General features: G+C 41.5%; 1 protein-coding gene across 1 annotated transcript; it reads left to right on the top strand.

Moving 5' to 3' along the window:
- Window positions 1-1,576: 1,576 nt before the first annotated feature.
- On the top strand, window positions 1,577-22,959 carry HMGN5 (high mobility group nucleosome binding domain 5). Its single transcript, XM_030209882.1, has 6 exons — window positions 1,577-1,789; window positions 3,354-3,377; window positions 16,943-16,972; window positions 17,635-17,685; window positions 18,374-18,514; window positions 22,268-22,959. The coding sequence occupies exons 1-6, from the start codon at window positions 1,775-1,777 to the stop codon at window positions 22,313-22,315; spliced, it is 309 nt and encodes a 102-aa protein (XP_030065742.1). The 5' UTR covers window positions 1,577-1,774; the 3' UTR covers window positions 22,316-22,959.
- Window positions 22,960-23,955: the final 996 nt, after the last annotated feature.

The following is a 23,955-nucleotide window of genomic DNA, read 5'->3' as shown; positions in this document are numbered from 1 at the left end:
TAAACTCCTCCTATGCACCATTTTGCACCCTCTCGTTGTTATTTCCTTACACTACCCGTCTACTTCATTCTAGTAGAACTAGCTACCATCCCTCATCTGTAACGTCTTTTCTTAGCTTGATTTGATGGGAAAAGATTAAGGTATTTTTATCTTTCAAATTCGTTACGTAATTTCCACTAGAACCATAGTGCTAACATTTTTGGCTATACCTTCTTTGCCTCCTCACACATGTAAAATGTCTCTCACCTTTTAATTTAATAATCCCCACGCTACCTAACCCCTAGACTTAACAAGAGAGGTTGAAATGTTTGATCTACAGTTATTGATTCCTAAACTGCTTGTATAACGAACGATTTCTAAGAGTAGTTATGAGCCAAACTGATAATGGACATTTTTGTAGGCTTTCAAAAATTGAGTAATATTTATTACACGAGTGTATCTGAGTATCTGAATAACTACATCAAACCAACTAAAATTAACTACAGGATTTATCCGGACCATGCAGCACTTTTAAGAGGGAAAACAAAAGAGCCGCTCATACGAAATAGGTCTTATTATAGGGTCAATCATATGAGAGAGGCGGAGGGCTCTCTCTCTGAGAGTCAAGGTTATGAAGTAAATGTCTGTCTATGAAACACGGTTAGTTAAATAACCTGCCCCACCAAGTACCACTTCAGGCCATATAATCCTACTTTCACGGCTATTCCAACCCCCAGTTTGTGCCCCCAAGATGTCCTCCATCTAAAACAAAACCCTAATTAGTGAAAACCACGAAAAATACTAGACACAGTGAACGACAGCGTCCAACGTCAGCTCATTCCGCTCTCTCACTCTACTACACCCCAAAAAACCTGGAAGTACTATTTTATGTCTTTCAGAGGGGAAAGAATGCCAAACTAGCAAATGTACTTTTGGAACCAATCATTTTGATCAATAATTTCCTTGGAATACATGTTTCTTTTTAATGGCGGTGGATTACTCTAACGGCTAGCGCTGTCTTCCCTAGGCTCAACTCAGGAATGTTTCTACTGGGTTGGGGGCGCCATATTGAAAGAAAAAAAAATCACTTTTTCTCTTCTATTATTTCTTAAACCTAAGACCATGAGAATTCATTGTAAGAACCTAAAACTTTTAGAATTATTCAAACAAAATGTCGAATTTAAATAAAAAGCAAGGGCTACTTTGTACATAATAGTTAGGACTCCTTCGCCACATTCTATTTTTCCCCGATAACACGAACAAAAGTGGGAGGTCACATTTTGGCGCTCTCTTCCAACCTAACCTGCTTTGGAACATACTATCTACAGAGGCGGTTACGCCATCTCCCCCTAGCAATACGTCTTGTAATCATCCTAGCCTTACATCAACCAGCCTGGAAAGAGTCATCCACAAACACACAGCGGCGGATGGTTTTTCAAAGTGTGTGTGTGTATCAGTCTGTGTATGTTCGAGCGCCAATGGCTCGTGCTCAAGCAAGACTCCTCCTATAGTACTTCCTGATAGGCCGGCGCCTGTAAGAGCAATTACTCTGGTGTCTCGGCCTCTGACAGTAATTGGAGCTCGGGATTGGTCAATAAGATTGTCAGTCTAGTCAGATATGGTCCGACTGGCGCTTCTCATTCATGCAGTTTGGTTGCGTGTTGGTGTATTTTACTGTTTGCTATAAAGGGGTTTTCAGTACTGTTCGCTCCCATTTAAAACTAATTTGTTATTAATATTAAAAAAAAATCCTTGATTTTTATTTTTTTAAACAGTTCCTTAGTAGCACGCAACTATGCCCAAAAGAAAGGTAAGTAACGTCGAAATTTAACTAAGGGGGGAGGAGGAGGACCTGGATGTAAATGATTTGTGTGGTGTATAAAATTAAGTTTTGGTTATCTATTTATTTGGTACCGTGAAGCTCGTACTATAATTTGTTTCTGTAGGGACGGTTAGATGGGCAACGGCAAAGCAGAATTTGGTCGCAGGCAGTGCTTCTCTTACCTCCGGCTTGCACCAGTCAGGCGCCGCGCTTCGAGTTCACTTTAGGCAGCTGACTGCGGGGCTCCATGCTGGTTTGTCATAAGGCTAGTTCGACGCCCGCGTAGAGGGCGTAGGAAGCTCCCGCGACCACCGTGCCAAGGTGGTTATTTTTGGTCCTCTCTTTTATGGATTTTATTTTTCTGTGTAATTGTAAATCCCCCTTCACCCGTCTTTTCCTCCTTCCCAATTCCTTCTTAAATGCTAATCGTGCAATAGCGATCCCCGAACGGTAGGCGGCGTAGACATTACTGTTGTCCTTGAAAGGGGAGAGAAGAGTCAGGCGGCAGTGGCACAATTGGTAATTTGGGGTCCCCTCCCCTCTTCTCTACCCCTTAAGGGATCTGTTCTGTTCTTTGATAGCGGTTTTTGTACTGGTGGTGCCTGAACCGGTTCCATCCCGTTTCCTTCTTGCAGGTGTGGGAGATAATTTCAAGACAGTACCACCCGCTATAGTACACCATGTTTGATTTTCCTATCACTCGCCAAGCGGGAAACTCAGTGTGTCGCCCGCTAATATCAGCCCCTCAAAACTTGCCAGTAGCATTTTGGTTTATAGGAATAGCTGAGGGACTAAATCATAAACTAAGAGGCAGTCTCTGTCCGAGGGAGATTCCCGGAATGTTGCTGCTTTCTTGGAACTCTGTAGTTTCCAAGTTGATTCTTGCTTTATTTTCATGCTTTTTGGCGTATTCATCGAATACAGCTTTCACAGACATAGCCGTGCGAGGGATGTGGAACATTTAAAACCAGCCTCTACGATCCGCAAGATATTTGGCGGGACAATTTTAAATGTTGCCGATGACGTAAGCACGTCAGTGAGCGTGCGGCCCCACAGCAGCAGAGCTGGCGGGAGTTGTAGTGTTTGTTTCAAGGCAGTAGTATTCGTGTTTAAATAAATCTGCCTACTCATAGGCTAAAGTGCATTAAAAACAGGAATATTTCTGTTGTGCGCGTTTACAGACTAAGCTTTCTTCAGGAAAGCTGCATTGAGTGATTAAAAATACACTTAATTGTAGATCCGTTCGGAAGACATGTTGAGTGAGTAAAGAAAATGGAAGCCCAAGTACTGTCGTCGGCACTTGTGTTTTAAGTTCTTGGGTGCGGAGCATAATATGATCTGTAATCCTAAGGAGCTTGCCTGGCGTGTAACACACTTATTTATTTTACAGCATATACGGTACTATGTAAGCCACATTGAGCCTGCAAATAGGTGGGAAAATGTGGGATACAAATGTAACAAAAAAAAGTAAATACTATGTAACGTTTTTTGCTGGTACTGTTTGAAAAAAATTCATCAATTACTGAAACTAAACTCTCTTTTATTTCTATAGGCTGAAGGTGATGTAAAGGAGGAGGTAAGAGTAAAAGTGAAAACAGGATTACACTCTTAATCTGGGGCTGATGCAGAAAGGCTTGCTGTAGAGCTACTGACTGCATGGCTTCAGCTTTTCACTAAAGGTTGGCAGGGCATGCAGTAATAAATGATTATGCAAATGATTGCTGCCATAAAACAGCAGCAGTAATCTACAGCTTATTGAAAAATGTCATACTATATGTCGGTAGGTGAGCACACTGATATGCACATGTACTGGCAGATAGGTTGACATTAAAAAAAAATTGCTGAATTGTTTTGATATAGACCTCCCTCTCTACCAATAAATAAAAATTGACACCCCACCTCCCCTTCTCTGCATTAATCAAGTCTCCTTGCTGTCTAGTGGTACTCCTCCCTCCTCCCCCTGTTCTTCCTAAATTAAATGACATACCCTGGTGTCTAGTGTAGTGAGCTGTATGGGATGGGGTTAGCAGGGATGGATGCAGGGTTCCCATAGAAGTGTAGTGCCAGGCCTGCCTACCTACCTACCCTTTACTTGTGCCATTATAATGGCACTAAAAAAAAAAAAAAAATGAAATCCACCATAAGCAGTGAGAGAAGTTATCAACATGGGCTACTGTTAAATTGGGTTATTTTAGCACAAGTTGTGTTATTTTAGCATGGGGGACCGGCGGGGATGGGCAAAATTTCTGTCTCTGTGCAACTCTCTAGTCACGCACCCCCTGCCCTTTCATGGAAGCCCCTGGACCCAAAGGCACCGCTATCTACAAACTTTGGATTTTGCTCACACCTTTTTCAGTACTAGCTCAAGTTGAGTTACATTCAGGTACACTGGGTGTTTCCCTGTCCCTGGAGGGCTCACAATCTAAGTTTGTACCAGAGGCAGTGGAGAGTTAAGTGACTTGCCCAAGATCACAAGGAACAGCAGTGGGATGTGAACTGGGTACCTCTGGATATTAAGACCAGTGCTCTAACCACTGGGCCATTCCTCCACCTGCCTGGCTCAGTGCATCCTGTAAAAAAAATGCCTTATATGGCAGACAGGAGCGAGTGGGCATTACTCCTGCCTCTTCGGTGGGGGGGCACTAGACAGAAAAAAAAGTACACTCCCTGGTATGGGGGGGGGGGGGGGTCCATTTCTTTTTATTTATAATTTTTCATTTTACAAGGGTCACTTGCAAACAGTAATACAGAGATGACTGTACATTAATACAATATTAGAAGAAAACAGTCTCAACTAGATAAATGAATTATATACAATCTTTCTTTTTCTTAGACCACAAAATAAATAGGGAGAGTGAAACAAGACAAGGAGATCAATTAAACAGTAAACCAAGAAAACATGGTATTAACCTGATTATCCCCAGTTATTATTTATCTGAATCATTATTCCACATTGATCTGGTTGGCCTCCTCAAACCCAAAACGGTGTATAGTCAATTAATTTCGTTGGAAACATACTTATTGTCCAATATTAGTGGAAACAATACACCTGATTTCCTTCCCCCCCTTTTAAAACCAGAAATTATTTAACAATACAAACACTTGAATCTCTGATCCAATTCCCACTGATTAAAGTAATCCCAGTTTCACAGGCTTCACTCCTTTTGAATTAATATACTAAGAGGAATCATTTCAGAGAAAAAAAAACTTTAGGAGTCATACCCGGAACTCTGGGAAAACAACAATCTCGATATTAATCATCTGTAACAATATTCATTTTATTCAAATTTTTCTTGTCCATTAACATTTTCAAAATCTTAACCGTTTCCTATTCCTATAGAAAACTTCAATTGCTGTATCAATTTTTCATTCTCAAAGGGTTCGATTAGATTATCCATGTGGCTCACTAATAAGATTATATCTGAAGCAAAATTATTTACTACCACCGTTAGGTCCTGGCGCACCTTCCAGATGATATTCAATGTAACCTCCATGGGAGCCACAAACTCCAAGCTGATAGCTCTTATGGGTTTAGGAGTGGCACCGCTGACACGGGTTCAGCTGTAAACGACTTCCGTTTCAGCATACACTCATAACTCACTCCTTTCGACATGGTGGTTAAATGATTTAAGAGCGATGAAGTTGTTTCCAGGTCCAAGAGCATCGATGCTCCTTCGCCGGCGCTAATCAATGGACTCATGAACCCAGTCATCTGTGGGCAGCTCGTCGCGCAGCGGTCCCACACTTGCTGGACAGGGGACAAAACGCTGGCCATCGGCAGCTAACCCCCCCATTGTCCCCTTCCTCTCAGTTAAGTTATCTGCAGGTGCAAAGAGGAAATTTCAAGTAAACAAAGACAAAACTTCAGAGGACAGCTGGGCCATTGAGCGTACGAGCTTCAGGTCATCATCTTTCCACTTTTCCTAGTTTGGGACACTCTTTGGTTTCTCCTCAGAGGTCTGTCTGATATGCGTAACCCTTCAGCATAGCCCTCTGAGTCATTGAAATATGGAAGCCCCTCCACCACTACAAGGTGGTGTCCCTTCGGAGGGGTACATTTCTTTTTAATGTGGGGGAGGAGAGAGGGGACTGGTCTTGGGGGGGGGGGGGGGAGTCAAGTTGGGGCTCTATTTTTAGAGAGTAAGCTGGTCCTGTTGGGGAGAATGCCAGTCATATTGGGGATTTGAAGGGACATTTATTTTAGTGGGGCAAAGGGGGGACAGATGAGGCTGATGCTGACTGTGAGGCTCTATGCTAACTTCAAATTTACTAGATTTCTGGCATTGAGTTCCTGGAATAGACGGTGCAGAGCCCTGCATGCTTCATGGTAACTGGTCAGCTCTTTAGATATTCGCACACAGTATATAAAAATACATACTAACGGAGTAAATGTCAACGCAGAACCCTTTGAGTAGGCAGCAGCCATTAATGAGCAGATAAACCGCTTGTTAAGGACATTCTGCAGCCTCTGGTGGCTTTCTGCATCGGCTCCTCTATCTGTAATTACAAAGCAAACTAGAGGCACTACTGGGGCTTCAAATGTCTGCTTTCTGCATATATTTTTTTTCAATCTTATTGATTTATTACTCAGTGCAAACCATTTAGGAGCTACAAAGTAAACAGAAACAAAGAATCAGTTGTAGAATTGTTATATACATTATTGCAACGTATAAAAACAATCATTCCAAACACAATGACAACTTACAACCGAATAATCATCTAATACTATCAGATAAAATAACTAATTATCCCAAATGATTAAAGTCCCATCAGGATGGAGATAATGGGATTACTGAAATGTATGAGATGCTTCTTTAGAAAGGTAGAAAGTCCTAGTCCTCTTCAACTAAGTCTTTGTACAGCTCACATCAGTCCATAGGAAGAGACAACAATCCTCGGGGATAATGCTGTTCAAAAATATTCTAAGCAGAGGAAAAGAAAAGGCCAAACAAGCCTGCCTGCTACCACCCTCAAATTTCCTGGAGTCTTACATCCTCACACTGGCAAGTAAATTAACACAAATAGTTAGACAAGCTAGAATTCACATTTCAGTCCAAAATAGCTGTTCACTTCTCAGTCTCCCTGAAGATGCTAGTTCTGCTCTTACCTTTTCTTTAACTTACAGTAAACAATATAAATGGGATAAAACAAAATCAAAACTAAAAATGAATAAATACATGAATTAGTAATGGCTAAATTTAAAAGATCAGTGATACAGATTTTATTCAGTTAATACAGAAATATATATAAATGCAACAAAGTCCTTTGAGCACAACAAAATCTCTTCCTCTGAGGGCAAGCAGGTCATTAGTTCTCATAGTTGGGTAACACGGCGCTGCATTGCCTGGTCCAGAGCTTATAACAAGCTTTATAGAGCTTTGAGAAGCTCGAGACACGTCCTACAACGCATGTTTGGGTGCCTTCCAGCAGGCTGGAAAGGTGCGCTACCGTTTTTCTACCGCAGTGGTGAGAAATTATGTTGTGGTTTCTCTTCACTGTGCTCGTTCTGGGCTTCAGTCTTCCCCCCCCCCCCCATTTTTTTTTTTTTTTTTTAAGTTTCCTTTATTTTGTGTGATTTAGGCCTAGTCTTTAGTTGGGTTTTTCCTTTGACATTTTTTCCTTGATGCCTTGCCCCTTTTTTCTGGTACCATCGCTTCATTTGATTTGACCGGACGTTTTTTCCTTCCATGTCCACTAAAGTACCTGAATACTGTGCTGTATCCAGTACAATCGGACAATCTCTGGCAAAGACATCCATTCTTGGTGTCTTCAGTGCTTAGGCCCAACCATATCCCTGCCAACTGTGTCCTTTGTGTTCGGATGAAGAAGAGGACTTAGGTGTCCAGAGAGGCTCAGCATCAGAAGAATTTTGGAGCCAGGTTAGAGTCTCCAGTATCAGGAGCATCGGTCCACATGGCTGCTTTGAGACCCATGGACACTAGGAGCAACAGTGTGTCGAGAAGGTGGATAGCCACCTGTCTCGATGCCAACTGCTGGAGAGGGCCCCTGGGATCAGCCACTGTCAGCTGACCCTGTTCACATATCCAGAACTACCTCTACAATATTTGCTTACCAAACTATTATCATGTTTTTTCATCATCATGTCACCCAAGATCCTCTACTAGTACTAAATGTATATTTTCTATATAATTCTTATATATTACTTAAACGTTTCTTACTATGTTGCTTGTTAAAATACTATCATGTTTTATCATGTTACCCAGAATCCTCTTATACTAAATTTATACTTTCTCATGTATTTTCACTATTCATGATGTATTGGAAGCCACATTGAGCCTGCAAAAAGGCGGGAAAATGTGGGATACAAATGCAACAAATAAACATCGTCCTCGTCAGCACCGAGGAGTCTAGAATCCGGGTGAAGGCCAAGAGGCATTGGCTTTGGTTGTCCTCTGTGCATGGTGCTGGGCGCTCTGGGGCATTGAGGGATTCAGCATCTGAGAAACATCAGCACCATCCAGCTCCCCCTCTATTCAGGAGGTGTTGATGTGTCTGTCTCCAAGCAGCCAGGGCATGACACCTGTCTTGGCCCTATCGGTTCTGCAGCCTGTCTCGGAGCCAGCATTCCAGTCTTTCCTGGTGTCCGCCCTTAGTGAGTGTATCTGGGTCTTCCTCCCTGAGCTGCTGGATGGCCTTGTTCAACGGTGTGCATCGGTATCGGGGTTGCTTGCACCTACCATGCTGCGGCAGTGCTTGGCCCTCAGCCTGAGGAATACTCATGGGAGTCAGGAGGATTTAAGGTACTTTAAAGAGAATGAGTCCTTTGGTATTCCCTCTGAACCCTTCTGTCTGCATGAAAGGAGAAAGTCTCCTCTGGAGAGCCTTTCATTCCCCTCTTTGTGAAGGAAATGGCCGAAGCTATTCCATTTTATTTGGAAGTGGAGGACGAGCCCAAGACTAAGTTACTCGAGGTCCTGGATTACGAGTTGTCTTCTAGGGAGGCTGTGACTGTCCCTTTCCACGAATTACTCGAGGAAATCCTCGATAAGAACTGGGAGTCCCCTCTGTCAGTACTGCCTAAGGAGATAGACACCATGTATCAGATCCATAGCACACCTGGTTTTTGAAAGGTCCTAATTGGTCTCACAAATCCATGGTGGTGCAATCTGCTCTCAAAAGGGCCAGGAGTGCTAGAGACTATTCCTCACTGCCTTTGAGTATAGACTCGTTTGGGAGGAAGATTCTCCATTCCTCAATGCTTGTGTCCTGTATACAGTCAGCTCTTTACGAGTACTTGCAGGACTCAGCTTGCGAGCTGTTAGACTTGGTGTACTCTCGCTTCCACCGGAGAAGGCTGAGTCGGTATGCCAGTTGGCCAAGCAGTAGAAGGTGTGTCGTAAGTTCTTGGCCAGGGGCGCCTATGACACCTTTCACGTGGCATCCAGGATCTCTTCTTGTAGTACAGCAATTCGCAGACTCTCATGGCTGTGCATTTCCAACTTGGAACAGTTGGTTCAGCAGAGGTTGGCGGATGCCCTCTGCCAGGGGGATAACCTTTTTGGAGAGGAGGTCACTGACCAAATCAATAAACACACAGATATACCATCTCTTCTCTTTCCTGCCGGGCATCTTCTGCAACAGCCTCCTCATCTCCACTGTCAAAGCATGGGACAAGCTTTTGACTGGCTTCAGAGCGTATTCGTTGTCCGTCCTGGTCAACCTGCCGATCGGAAGGCAACTGAAGGTTTTCTACAAAAGGTGGCCCCTTATAACCTCCGACCATTGGGTACTCCAAATTGTCTGCTTCGGATACACTCTCAAATTGGCTTCGAAAACATCCAAATTGCCCACTGAGAGCTCTTCTTCAGCCCGCGGCACAAGCAGGTACTTGCAGAGGAACCCCCCTCCTTTCTGAAGGCCCATGTGGTCGAGCCCGTTCCACCAGGGGAAAAAGGGCTGGGTGGGATTCTATTCCAGGTACTTCCTCATGCAAAAGAAAACAAGGGGTGTGTGTCTTATTGTAGACCTAAGGGCCCTGAACAAATTCCTGGTCAAAGATGATTTAGGAAAACAATTGGTTATGCTGTCTGGACTTAAACACATATACAGATATGCTCACTGGAAGTATCTTCTGTTTCAGCTGGAAACACACCACTTCCAGTATTGTGTGTTGCCTTTTGGCCTTGCACTCAGGCTCTTTACCAAAAGCCTAGCAATAGTCACATTGTTGATATGCAGGCTTGGGGGTGCATGTGTTCCCTTACCTCGACAATTGGCTGGTAAAGAGCACATGGAGGATGGTGTTTGGGAGTCCATGTAGAGGACCTTTCGGGTGCCAGAGCTACTATGATTCGTTATAAACTACCCCAAGTCCCACCTTCACCCTACCCAGCAATTGGAATTCATTGGAGCCCTGCTCGATATGCAGAAGGTTTGAGCTTTTCTCCCAGGACCTAGAGCGGACACATAGTCGCTTTGGCTTCTCAGGTTAGTCTCTCAGCAGGTCACAGCTCAGCAGATATTGAGTCTGTTAGGCAACATGGCATGCACAATTTATGTGACTCCCATGGCACACCTTCATATGAGATCAGCCCAATGGACCCTTGCCTCCCAGTGGTATCGAGCTACAGGAGATCTAGAGGATGTCATCCGAGTGACTCCAGAAGCTTGTTCACTCTCTACTCTGGTGGACCATTTGTTCTAGTTTGACTCTGGGACTACCATTCCAAGTTCCTCAGCCTCAAACGTTTGACGACTGATGCATCTCTCCTGGCTTAGGGAGCTCATGTAGATGGGCTTTACACGCAAGGAGCTTAGTCCATTCAGGAAACAGGTCTTCAGATAACCTTCTGCAGCTCGATCTGGAATTCTGTAAAGGGTTTTAGAGATTGTACTCGTTCAAACAGACAACCAGGTTGCAGCAGGGGGATACCAGATCATGCCTTCTGTGTCAGGAGGCTGTCTGGATGTAGTGCTGAGCTTGCCAGCACAGCATGTTCCTTCAAGCTACTTATCTGTGGGCAAAAACAACAGTCTGGCCAACAAGCTGAGCAGGGTCATCCAGCCACACGAGTGGTGTCTCAGCATGGTTGTTGCCCTTGATCTTCCGAGCGTAGGGCACCCCCTCGGGATCTCTTTTCCATTCAGCTGAACCACAAAGTCCCTCAGTACTGATCCAGACTTCAGGCTCATGACAGACTAGCATCAAACACCTTCCTCCTGAATTGGGGGACCAGTCTTCTGTATGCTTATCCTTCAATACCTCTTGTGGGGAAGACTTTACTGAAACTCAAGACCATGGGACCATAATCTTGATCACACTGTACTGGCCATGGTAGATCTGGTTCCCGTTTCTTCTGGAGTTATCCTCTGAAGAACATGGAGATTGGAGTGTTTTCTGACCCTCATTGCGCAGAACGAAGGATCTCTTCTGCATCCCAAACTTCAGTCTCTGGCCCTCACAGCCTGGATGTTGAGAGCTTAGAATTTGCTTCCTTGTGTCTGTCGGAGGATGTCTCCTGGGTCTTGAAGGCTTCCAGGAAAGATTCCATTAGGAGATGTTATTCTTTCAAATGGAGGTTTGCTATCTGGTGTGAGGGTAAGGCCCTAGATCCTGTGGCCTGCCCTACACAGACCCTGCTTGAATATGTTCTATACCTGTGAGTCTGATCTCAAGACCTACTCCGTAAGGGTTCATTTTAGTGCAGTTAGTGCTTATAATAGACATGTAGAAGTAGTTGTTTGCTTTTGTAAAAAACCCCTGTCAGACCTCTGCCTGTGTCATGGGACTTCAGTTTCGTTCTCACCCAGCTAATGAAAGCTGCTTTCAAGCCATTGATATAGTAGAATTGGAAAAGGTACAGCGAAGGGCGATGAAAATGATAGTGGGGATGGGACGACTTTCCTATGAAGAGAGGCTGAGAAGGCTAGGGCTTTTCAGCTTGGAGAAGAGACGGCTGAGGGGAGATATGATAGAAGTGTATAAAATAATGAGTGGAATGGATCGGGTGGATGTGAAGCGACTGTTCACGCTATCCAAAAATACTAGGACTAGAGGGCATGAGTTGAAGCTACAGTGTGGTAAATTTAAAACGAATCGGAGAAAATTTTTCTTCACCCAACGTGTAATTAGACTCTGGAATTCATTGCCGGAGAACGTGGTACGGGCGGTTAGCTTGACGGAGTTTAAAAAGGGGTTAGATAGATTCCTAAAGGACAAGTCCATAGACCGCTATTAAATGGACTTGGAAAAATTCCGCATTTTTAGGTATAACTTGTCTGGAATGTTTTTACGTTTGGGGAGCGTGCCAGGTGCCCTTGACCTGGATTGGCCACTGTCGGTGACAGGATGCTGGGCTAGATGGACCTTTGGTCTTTCCCAGTATGGCACTACTTATGTACTTATGCTATCTGAAGTACGTGACTTGGAAGGTCATTTTCTTGGCTTTTACTTCAGCTAGTAGAATCAGTGAACTTCAGGTTCTAGTAATGGATGCACCTTATATTAAGTTTCATCACAATAGAGTAGTCCTCTGCACATACCCTAAGTTCCTAGCTAAGGTCATGTCTGAGCTCCATCTGAGCCAGTCGGTTGTCTTGCAGACTTTCTTTCTCCAACTTCATGCTCATCCTGGCAAGAGCACCTTGGACTGCAAGCGAGCGTTGGCCTGTTACGTGGAGCGGACAAAGCCCTACAGTGTACCCAACGTTTTGTTTCTTTTGATCCCAACAGGATGGGGGTTGCCATCGGGAAATACACAATCTCTACTTGACTGGCAGATTGCATTTCTTTTCACTTTATGCCCAGGCTGGGCTGACTGGAGGGTCATGTGAAGGCTCACAATGTCGGAGTCATGGCTGCTTGTGGTCAGCCTCCATTGAAGAAATTTGTAAGGGTGCAACATGGTCTTCAGTCCATATATTCACATCTCATTACTGCCTTGAGCAGGATACCCAACAAGACAGTTGGTTTGGGCAGACAGTGTTGCAGAATCTGTTTGGGGTCTAGAATCCAAATCCAGCTCCACCACTTTAGGCCCGTTTTATTCTGTTCCAGGCTGCACTCAGTTTGTATATAGTTTCAGGTTAATCTGAGTTATGTCCTCGCCGTTGCGAGGCCCAGTTGACCAATGTTTGTTGGTTTCGGTGAGCCTGGATGCTAGGGATACCCCAATTGCGAGAATTAATGGCTTGCTTGTCCTTGGAGAAAGCAAAGATACTTATCTGTAGCAGGTATTCTCCGAGGACTGCAGACCTTATAGTCTTACAAACCCTCCCACCTCCCCTAGGAGTTGGTCTCCTATTTTTTTTCTCTTTTTTTTAATGCTGTATTTAACTGTGGTAGCTGCGCCTTTGCAGCAAGCGGGAAGGCATCTGTATATAAACAGTGGAGCATGTCTCGCATCCCACAAAGCTCTGTAAAGCTTGTTATAAGCTCCAGATTGGGCAACGTGGCACCGCATTACCCAATTGTGAAAAGAGCCTGCTGCCCTCGGAGAATGCTTTCTTGCTACAGGTAAGTATCTTCGCTTTTAATAAGGCTGTTGACTCCTCCTCTCCTTGTTTCCTTCCTGTTTGGCTAAGAACTTTTTCCCTTGTAGGTCTTTGAGGTTTTGTTTATTTTTTTCTAGCTTCCCCCTTCTTTTCTTTTTTTTTTTCCCTTCCAGGGATTTAATTCTCAGGTTACCGGTTCCCCTCACCTGACTTTTCCAAGTTCCAGTGATGGGATATGCCCCGTCACGTGTGTTTTTGTTTTTTTTTTGCCACAGGGCATAAAAATGTCTCCTGTATTATCACTGTGATGCCTTTTCTACTAGTTGTACCCCATTGATTCTCAAAAAAAATCTTATTTTTCAAAGGCTCCTGCAGTAAAATGCACATTAAAGACATTATCATGTTTTAACCATTTGGAAATGACAATACATATGCATTTGTGAGCCAGTCTTCTTAAAAATAACAAGCCCATGTATGATAACGCTCATAAAATACAGATCATGCTGTCCTTTAAAACTGATTTGGGGGGTTATTTAAAATATTGCTTGTCCTGCAGTTCAAGATATAGGAATAGTTGTTTGGTTAGTGCTGAAGCAGTTGGCCATACAAGTACAGTGTGAGCTATTCCTGAATAGTGGCTGTTGTGTAACATGCTTGCAAATTATTCAGTGGAAAGTGTAGTACTTCTCACAGTGAAATTAATACTTCTAAAAAAAAAAATTACTGTTAGTTACAAAATTGAAAGCTTCACCTTAAATAGCCCCAGTATAGGAATCTTGGCTTTTGGTCTGTCAGCAAAGAAGAGTAATGCAGCACAGAATTTTGGGGGAAGCCTTAATCCAGTGGTTTCCAAACAGTTTTCCAGGATATCCACAATGAATATTCATGAGATTTGCATGCATAGAAGGGAGTACATACAGATTTTGTTATGAATATTCATTGTGGATATCCTGAAAATCTGACTAGCTGGGTTGCTTCCAGGACCAGATTTGGGAACCAATGCCTTAAGCCATGATTTCCTATCGGGCTTCAGGTTTATTAAAACTTAATATACTGCCTTAGAGCACAGGCCTTCATGGTGGCTTACATAATATAAAAAGTTCAGATCAAAAATAGAAGAAATGAGAGTAGTCAGAAATAGGTTGAAACAGAAAGATAAGCACTCTTGTTTGGTATAGGACAGAGAAGAGCAGTATTTGAATTGTGTTGATATATTAAGTCTTGCAATACATAACAGCTGACATCTAATGTGCCTCAAGGCTAGTAGCTAAGAGTAGACTGAGTTAAATCATTCTTCTTCAGAGTTGCCTATAATTCTTGAGGGTAGAGTGGAAGTCAGGGTGAGAAGTCATTAATCTTAATTGGAGCGGTAGGGCCTATAACACTAAAATCTTTAGTGCGAATGGAATCGTAACATATTTGCTGAAGCTAGGGGACATGTAATGAATTAGATTGAGATAATCGTAAAGTCCTAGTGGGAATATAAAGAATTAGGTATCGAGAGAAAGTGGTGTACTTGAGCAGTAAATTTTATGAATCAAAGGGTTTTGAAAGTAATTTGATGTAAAACAAGCCAGGGCTCCTCTTTGAGAAGAGTTGTAACGTGGTCCTGTTTCTTTGAACCTGTCAGTAGTTTTCTCCGAAGACGAGCAGGCCATTAATTCTTACAATTGGGTAACTTGAGCCCTCATTGCCTGGTCCAGAGCCTTTAACGAGCTTAACAGAACTTTGTGGAGTGCAAGACACATTCCACCGAGCAGGTGTCTTCCCACCTGCCGCGAGGGTGCGGTTACCACAGTTTTTTCTACTGCAGTGATGAGAAGATGGTGTCTGTGGTTTCTCCTCACTCTTGGTCTGGAAGAGCTTCTCTTTTGGTGCCTTTCGGCTTATTTTTCATGACTTTATTTTTTGCTATGCCTCTTCTGTTTGTTTGTTTGTTTTTTTAGGTCTTTGTCCCTTTCCGTATATTTTTAGTTTTTGTCAGTTTTTAAGTTTCCCTTATTTTCTGTGACTTGTCGGGTTTTTCCCTTGATTTTTCTCCCTGGTGCCTTGCTCCCTTTTTCAGGCACCATTGTGTCTTTTGACTTAGCGTCGGAAGTTTTTCCATGCATGTCCACTGGCTTTATGTGCGGTACCTGGTCCAATTGGACATCTCTGGCACAGACACCCATTCTTGGTGTCTTCAGTGTCTAGGGCCCGACCATAGCCCTGCTAACTGTGTCCTTTGTCTCTGTATGAAAAAAAAAAACTCTGCTGTCCAGGGAGGCTCAGCATGAGAATAATTTTTTTTTTTAGCAAAGTCAAGGTCCTTGACATCGGCATTGAGGTCGTCGACATCAAAGACTACTTAGAGTCCCATGGACACTGGAAGCAGTAGTATGTTGAGTGGGTCTCCACCTGTCTCGATTTTTTAATTGTTGTGATGAGAAAGTGAGGTTTATGCCAAAGTCTCGGTGATGTAGGGTCTTTTTTTTTTTTTGTTTTGTTTTAGAAGGGAGAGATAGTAGAAACTGAAGTGGGACTAGGGGGAGTCAATTTATTTATATATGGTTTGAAGTTCTTAATTCCAGAGAAGGGTTTGATCCTGTAATGAAAGCTGGCAGAAAGTTTCATCACCGAAAGATAGATGTTCCAGAAGCTTGGCTTCCATAAAGTTCTGAGGCCTCTAGTATAGGTGGGAGTACGATTCAAGGGGAGAGTAGGCCTGGGAATATCGAGAGAGAAATAGGAGGAAATGATTTGTCCACAGATATACTTTGGGAGGGTAGAGTGTCAGGTTGGGTGAAAGAGTGGATGAAGCTATAACTGTGTCAAAAATATGGTAATGTTGATCTGCTGGGTTAGGGAGATCTCAGACAATGTTTAGCAAATCTGAGGAACAGAGAGCTTTCTGGGATGCCAAGTGTATGTTGAGGTCTCCATGAATTGTAAGATTTTGGGATAAGAGTTCTAATTTGAGCTATAAGAGATTGAGGTCTGAGCAAAAAAAAAAAAAAAAAACTAAAGGAGAAGGTAAATTTTAGATGAAAGGCTGAGATTCTATGGGAGAGATAGTTGAGAGAATAATTGAGAGAGAGAGAGAGAGGGGAGTTGAGTACTTCTAAGTTGCCTCCTTTCTTGTGGCAGCAGTTAACATAAAGGAATGAATATTCTGTGGGAGTAGACTACTTTTAGATAGGACTTCTCAGAGTCGGTAAGCCAAGTTTCAGTCTGACATATGTCGAGTTTTAGATTTAATATCAAATCCCATATCCAATACTGTTTGCCTCTAATAGAGCGGACATTGATAAGACCTATGTGTGAAGAATTCAGTTATCGGCAGGATTTTAATGGTAGAAGTATAGAGAGGTGGCGCTTGCTTGAGTTGCCTAACTTACTACTACTACTATTTAGCATTTCTGTAGCGCTACAAGGCATACGCAGCGCTGCACAAACATAACTTGGTGGGAGAGGGTAGATAGGAGAGGCAATGCTGGTCTATGACCCCAATGAGTATTGAGTAAAAGGGCGGCATAGCATCAGTGAACTTGAAAAGAGTTGGACAGCTCAGGGGAAGGCAACACTAAGGACAATGATCAGAAGTGCAAAACATATGTTAAGTAATAGGGCCAAGGGATGCACACACGAAGGATCATGATATTTTCCTAAGTTTTAGTAATGTCTTTGTTCTTGTTTCCTTTGCTGCAGCCAAAGAGGAGGTCAGCTAGATTGTCTGCTGTAAGTATTTTAAAGTATTATCCTTGTAATGATTATATTTAATACATAGGTGAGGGTACCATTACATTTAATGGTGGTGATATAGCTCATGAATGATTTGACTGTAAACAGCAACTTTAGTTTTACTAGAACTGTGAAACATGTTGGGTCTTTCTGTTAGCAGTTATAGAAATGTGCAAGTTTTTTTTTTTCTGTATGTGTAAGCCATGTTTTAAAAATCAGTGTATATTATTTTGTAATTATTATGGATGTAGTTTTTTTCTGCTTAGTTTGGGGGACAAGGAGGGGAAAGGCCATATTAGCGGTAAGGGGACAAAGAGGCAATTTAGCACCAGCACCTGGAATGTTTTGGGGAAGGGTGCTGCTGCCCCCCCCACCCCAATATAAAAAAAAATACTGTGCCTAAGATGTATATAGCAAAAATTAATTTCCAAAAGATCCAGTTATTAGAGTTGCAAGTTTCTGAGACTTAGCAAGGAGTTTTTGCAACTTTTCTAGTCTTTGGGCTGACTGGCGCATTGCAGTAATAGGATTAGGGATCTTGCAGTCTGTATCATCTTAGTAAAGTTATAGGATCATTAAAATCTGTTCACACAAAGTGTACTTTCTAAGTTGTCATAACTCGTGACTGTTCTCAACTTATTTTGTGCCTTTAACTATAGAAACCTGCTCCTCCAAAGCCAGAGCCCAAACCCAAAAAGGCACCAGCTAAGGTAAGTGTTAAAACTTGTAAATCTTATATCTTATGTAAAGATAATGCATTTCTCAAACATTTTTATGCTGTCAGTTTTAAAGAACCAGTCCTTTTCTGTTCAAAGTTCCTTGCTTAGAGCACCTCCAACCAGAAATATAGACTTAGAAAGGGGAAAAAAACCCAAAGAAAAGTGCGGTAGAAAATTAGCTTTCTTTTTGGCTCTGTGTTCAGAGCTGCTGTTATGGACCTGAATCACATAAGTATTAAAACCTCAGTAATTTAGACCCAAGAGTGCCAGAGAAGGAAGGGTCTTGTATAAAAACCATCTTTAGCAAGATAACGTTATTAGAAATCTTGACATGCAAAGGCTTTATCTGGTAGCTCCACACACATGGTAGTTGAAGGTTTTTTTGGTAATGCTTTCAGATCCACAAAACTTCTCAAACCTTTACTAAATGTACTTAGCTGTGTGCATGCCATAGTTCTGTCAACTGCAATTCTTCCCAACCCTTTCAAAAAGGCCCTTCTGTGTAGCTGGAGTATGTAAATACATACCAGTTTGGTGTGCTTCCAGGACAGGATTGATAAACATTGGTTTGCTGTCTCTAGTAACTGAGTAATTAGAACCGTTGTACAGTAGAAACTTTGATTTGCTGCAAAATCAAAAACATTTTGTAAAATTACTATTCCAAATTCTTACCTAACAGAAAGAGAAAGCATCAAATGATAAAAAGGAGGACAAGAAAGCCGCAAAGGGGAAGAAGGGAGCCAAAGGTAAAGATGAAAATAAGCAAGATGATGCTAACGAAGAAAACCACTCTGAAAATGGGGATACCAAAACTAATGAGGTACCATTTACAAGTTTTGGGATAAACTGCACACATTTTTCTTAATACACAAGGTCGAGGCCAGCTCTGCTATTGAGGAAAATGGAAGCCAACATGCTTTCGGCAGTTGTATTTTGGTTCTTTGATGGGAAATCACAGTTTGGTAATATGGTGTGTGTGAAGCCACACAACCTTGCTAATATGTGGTGGTACTTCCAGCAAGCCAAGAAATCAGTTTTGATGTAGAAAAATTGGAGCAAATATTCTGTGATTTCAGCTTTCCCAAAAATTTAGTATGAACCTCCAGCCAAAATTAAAACTGGCACATGATGCAACACTCAAATTACTTTCAGGAATTAACATTGTTTCTAAGATTAATTAAAATTTGATATACTGCCCTCAAGGACGGCCTTTCTGGGTGATTTACAACCGACATTAAAATGAATTAAATAGTGAAAGGAAAAAGGAACTCCATTTCCAGATAGGACAGGAGCTGAAACAAGGAGATATGCCATAACACAGACCTACAAGCAAACAGTCCACCATCATTTACTCAGATTAACAGCCCAAGAACAGTGAATTTTTGGTAATTAGGGAAGGCATCTGTAAACACAAATGTTTTTAGTTCTTCTTGAATCTATGAAAGCTTCATTCCAAGTGAAGACAAATAGGGAGTGCGTTTCCATAAAGATGGACCAGTAACACAAAATCCTACTTCTAGTTGAGTTAATAAATCTAAGTGATGAGATTGAGACATTTATGTTATGGTGGTCTGAGAGTTCTAAATGGTGAGTATGGTATCAAAAGCTGGGATAAATAGAGGGGAGAATGTAAGTAATGGACTTTATGCACCAGAGTCAAAATTTTAAAAGTGATTCTGTGCCATATAAGTAGTTAGTGTTCCTTTCACAGCAGTGAACTCACATGGTTGTATTTTGTAGATCCCATTATGAGTTGTCACTTCTGTATTCTGGATGCGTTTATTCCATATAAGAGTATTGCAGTAGTCCTAAGCTAGTTATCATCAGCGAATGCATAAAAATACCTAAGGCTATTTTTGTAGCATCAATTTACTGAAAGAATCCTCGTTTAAGCAATGAAAATTTAGAGACTGGTCAGTGAATACACTTGAGAATTTTCACAGATGTTTCAAAGGATATGGATGTTCCTTCTAAGAATTGGTGAGATAGGTGATGAGGCATTTTGTGCAATAAGGAAGCTGTGGGATTTTTCCAGATTTAATTTTAGATTGGTAGACTTGTAACTAGGATATGATTTTAGCTAGCTTCTCATTAAGAGCAAGAATGGCTTTCACAGTCCAGACAGACCAAAATCTGGATACTAGGACAACTGGAAGATGCTGTCGAATTTGTGCTCCTGATGAAATAGTCCTGAGACCAAACACTGTGAAAAGTGATTCCTAACTAGTAAACAGAACAGACACAATTTCTGTGTTTATAGAGTAGCCTGAATTGGCCAATGTAAAATCCTGAATTGTGCAAAGATTGCTTTTTATAACTGCATTTAAAAGATCAGTCTTGTGGCAAAGAAAGTGATAATTGTATAGTCAGAAGAGTTGCCCATTTGATGTAACAGAGCTCAGTATGCAGCGGTGGCTAAGAAAGCATATAGAATGTTAGGTATTAGGAAAAAATGGAAAACGAGGATTTGTAGCCTTTGATCCACTCCATGGCGTAACTGCCTCGAATACAGTGTGCAGTTCTGGTCATTGCATCTCAAAAAAGATACAGTGGAATTAGAAAAGGTACAGAGAAGGGCGATGAAAATGATAAAGGGGTTGAAATGACTTCCTATGAGGAAAGGCTAAAGCAGCTAGGGCCCTTCAGCTTGAAGAAAAGATGACTGAGGGGAGATATGATGATAGGTCTATAAAAGAGTGGAATATAATGGGTAGATGTGAATCGCTTGTTCTTTCCAAAAATACTAGGATTAGGGAGCACACAATGAAGCTACAATTAGTACATTTAAAACAAATTGGAGAAAATATTTCTTCACTCAACTCTGGAATTTGTTGCCAGAGAACGTGGAAAAAGCAGTTAGCATGGTTTAAAAAAGGTTTGGATAACTTCCTAAAAGTAAAGTCCATAAGCCATTATTAAGATGAACTTGGGGAAAATCCACTGCTTATTTCTAGGATAAGCAACAAAAAAACTACTGTTTTGGGATCTTGCCAAGTACTTGTGACATGGATTGGCCACCGTTGGAAACAGGACACTGGGCTTGATGGAGCTTCAGTCTGTCCCAGTATGGCAATGCTTATGTTCTTATCGCTGCAAACTTGGGGAAAGCATTTTGTTACTCTGGCTTTAAGTTGTAGATACAAGTGGTTACCTTGAATGTTATGCTGTGGGAAGAATTGTGGACATCACACTGTCATTCAGACTGAATAGTCCTAGTAGCTTAGACCTCCCATTCAAGGAAAACTTGCTGAAGAGCACTGTTGGATGATTCTACATTATTATTTTGTTCAGAGAGCTGTAGGCTACATTCAGTGTTCTGCAGTAATGCTTTTTCATGCAGTAATAAGAATTCACAGACTATTTGCTTCTACCTAGCATTTGTCAGTGGTGTGGTGGCTAATCTAAAACTCTAATCTTGATATTGCTCATTTCTGTGGACATTGATAACCTGCAGCACATCACTGGATTTAACTTGAGTCCCTGAAGGTTTTTACTACTCTGCTTTCAATTATTCAAGCTCCAACCTTGAACAAACTCTTTATCACATACGTCGCTCCTTAACTTCAGCACATCTAGTCATGGCTAATGAAGCATCCTTACCATGTGTCAATGCCTTAGCTTCTCATTTGCATACTAAACTCATGGCTGTTCCAATACCCTTCCCCTCCTCTTGCATCCCCTTCTCCCCAGTTTCTAAGTTCCTTCAGTTGCTCGGCCTCCTCCTTCTTCCCAGCTGGCAGAGATTCTCGCATCTGCCTGCTCTACCACTTCCCATCAATCCAATTCAATCTACATACATAAAATGATTTGGAAATATCTTGCTCTCCTTTCTTCACTTATTTCTGTTTTTTTCCTCTGTTTCCGGACATTTGGTATATATAGCCCTTCGCTCTGAAATACCTTTCCCCTAGTCCTTGATACGGAATCCGCTCTGCTTTTAAGGCCCAACTCAAAGCTCATTTGTTGGCCACAGCTTTTGCACTTTGTCACACACCGTCTGCTGCTGGGTCAGATGGGGCCAGGTAATGGCATCTCTCCACACTAACCTTTTGTACTACAGTCTCCTCCTTTCTAGGCTCTTTCCTTCCTGGCTTTCTATCCATATTGTAATTCCTTTCCATTTCCTACCTATTGATATAATTTTGTAAACTGTCTAGATGGAATTCCCTTAGGTGGTATATCAAGTACAAAATAAACTTGGAAACTTTGAACTGAAAGTGAAATATTGGTTGACTTAACATTTGCCTTTGCCTAGCACACATACTGACATACATAAGTAGAACAAAATTGTTATCTAGTTATAATTGGTTCTCATTTATCTACCTTGGAACACATGAACAGCTCAGGCTGCCAACCACAATTTGAGCTTGTGAAAAGCAAGGCTACACAGATGTTACTGACAGGTGTCTTGTACGTCAGAGCAATCTCTCCAGCCTGGTATATTATGCTGATAGACTTTTTGCATTTTCAAAAAAAAAAAAAAAAAGCTTCATTTGTGGGTGACTAGTTACTGAAAACTTACATGTGTGACTTCCTTGTGTCCTTTCTCCATCCTTTTTTTATTGCTATCTAGGCACCAGCTGCTGAAGCATCTGAAGAAAAAGAAACCAAGTCCGAGTAATGTCAGCTCTGCCCTATGTCTCCATCATTTGGTCTCCGTACCTCCATGTTGTATTGTTAACAGAGAGGAATATTTTTATCAACTATTTTATAAAAGCAGGTTTTTTTAGCATGAATTTAATTATGAAACATCTACATCTCGGTTACTTGGGAAGGAATCTCCCCCACCCCCAGAAAACAAAAAAAATCATTGTTTTAAAATTTGTGATTGTACTAGTTTGGTTCCTGGAAAGAAAAAGTGGTGGTAGCGCTTTGACTTCTGTCAGTGTTCTCTCTCTCTCCAACCCCCCCTTGTGTAAGTCATGCTTACGGGTGTTGGATTTTAATTTTACCCTTGTATGTATTGTATGGTTTCTTAAAGTGGGGAGGTCTCAAAATGAAATAACTGAGTCAGACATTCCAGTGATTCTGTGGGTTGTTTTTATAAAGAAGGTAAAATATTTTCATGAAATCCTATGAGCTGGAAACTTGTTTCTCAAATGTTATTTTATTATTTTACCAGTTTAAAAAAGAAGAAAAAAGTGTGAATCATGTTTTTAAACGAAATACAAACGTTTGTTTAAAGAACAGGGCAGATTGGTTGTATGTACCCACTATTAGGAATTTTGCTGGATTTATCTTAATAAAAGACTCCTCAAAAGCTGACTGTGGTTTGTTACGTGTGCTGAAGTTCTAGTATTGTAGTCGTGTTGGTCCTGGAAAAGGCCAGCAACAAAGCTGTTGTACTAGAGCTTTGGAAGTTAGAGGTCCCTGCTTTGCATATATGTTGCTAATTTCCCAACCGCGTAAGACTGTATTATAAAGCAATTTGACGGCCTTATTTTAGGGACCAAAGTTGTATTATAGATAAGACTTTGAAAGCATCATTTCAACAGTCTACAAGAATGTGTTTATTTGTAAGAGCACTTCTTCCAAAGTCCAAGTAATAATTATCTCTGTGTTAATATACAGACTAGCAACTTAGTTTTGTTTACTAAATGTCTGATAATAGAATACTGTGCTTCACTGTAGTAAGCATGTATTCTATAGAATTTCTTAACTTAAAAATAATTTACTCCAGACTACATCTCTTTACATGAGAGAATTTGCCAGCTACAGTCCATTCAATGGCCTTCTGTCCACCTGCTACATGCAAAACTGCATTCCATTACTTAGTGTATCAATGTTGCTGCACAGCAGTAAATATTTTTTATAGCTATGGTATACATTTCTCAGAGCACAGATGAGTGCATGTACAATTTTGGTTCTGTGGTCCACCCAGTCTGGCCTTGTTGGGCAGACTGGATGGACCATACAGGTCTTTTTATATGTCATTGTTTTTATTTTAATAACTTTATCCCATATTTCTAAACAAATTTATCCTTTTAAGAAAGTATGTAATGCGTAAAAATAATATAATTTTGCCTTTCTTTTTAAGACTATTTCATGTAGTTGGGTATTTAGAGGGGCATTTTTGATATGTCTAAATCCAACTTTGGACGTTTTTGCTAAAAACATCCAAAAATCAGGTGGTGAATATGGCCATTTTTGAACCTAAAAACATCTTTTTGTTTCAAAAATGGTTGTTTCCTAGATATTTGGTACTCGGTGCATTTTTCTTTTTTTTTTTTTTTTTTTTTTGGGGGGGGGGGGGTCCCCCAA

Source organism: Microcaecilia unicolor, chromosome 7, assembly GCF_901765095.1.
Source record: "Microcaecilia unicolor chromosome 7, aMicUni1.1, whole genome shotgun sequence".
In the NCBI taxonomy this organism is placed as follows: domain Eukaryota; kingdom Metazoa; phylum Chordata; class Amphibia; order Gymnophiona; family Siphonopidae; genus Microcaecilia; species Microcaecilia unicolor.
The sequence above is the reverse complement of the archived record's forward strand: the minus strand, read 5'-3'. Positions and strand labels throughout refer to the sequence as shown.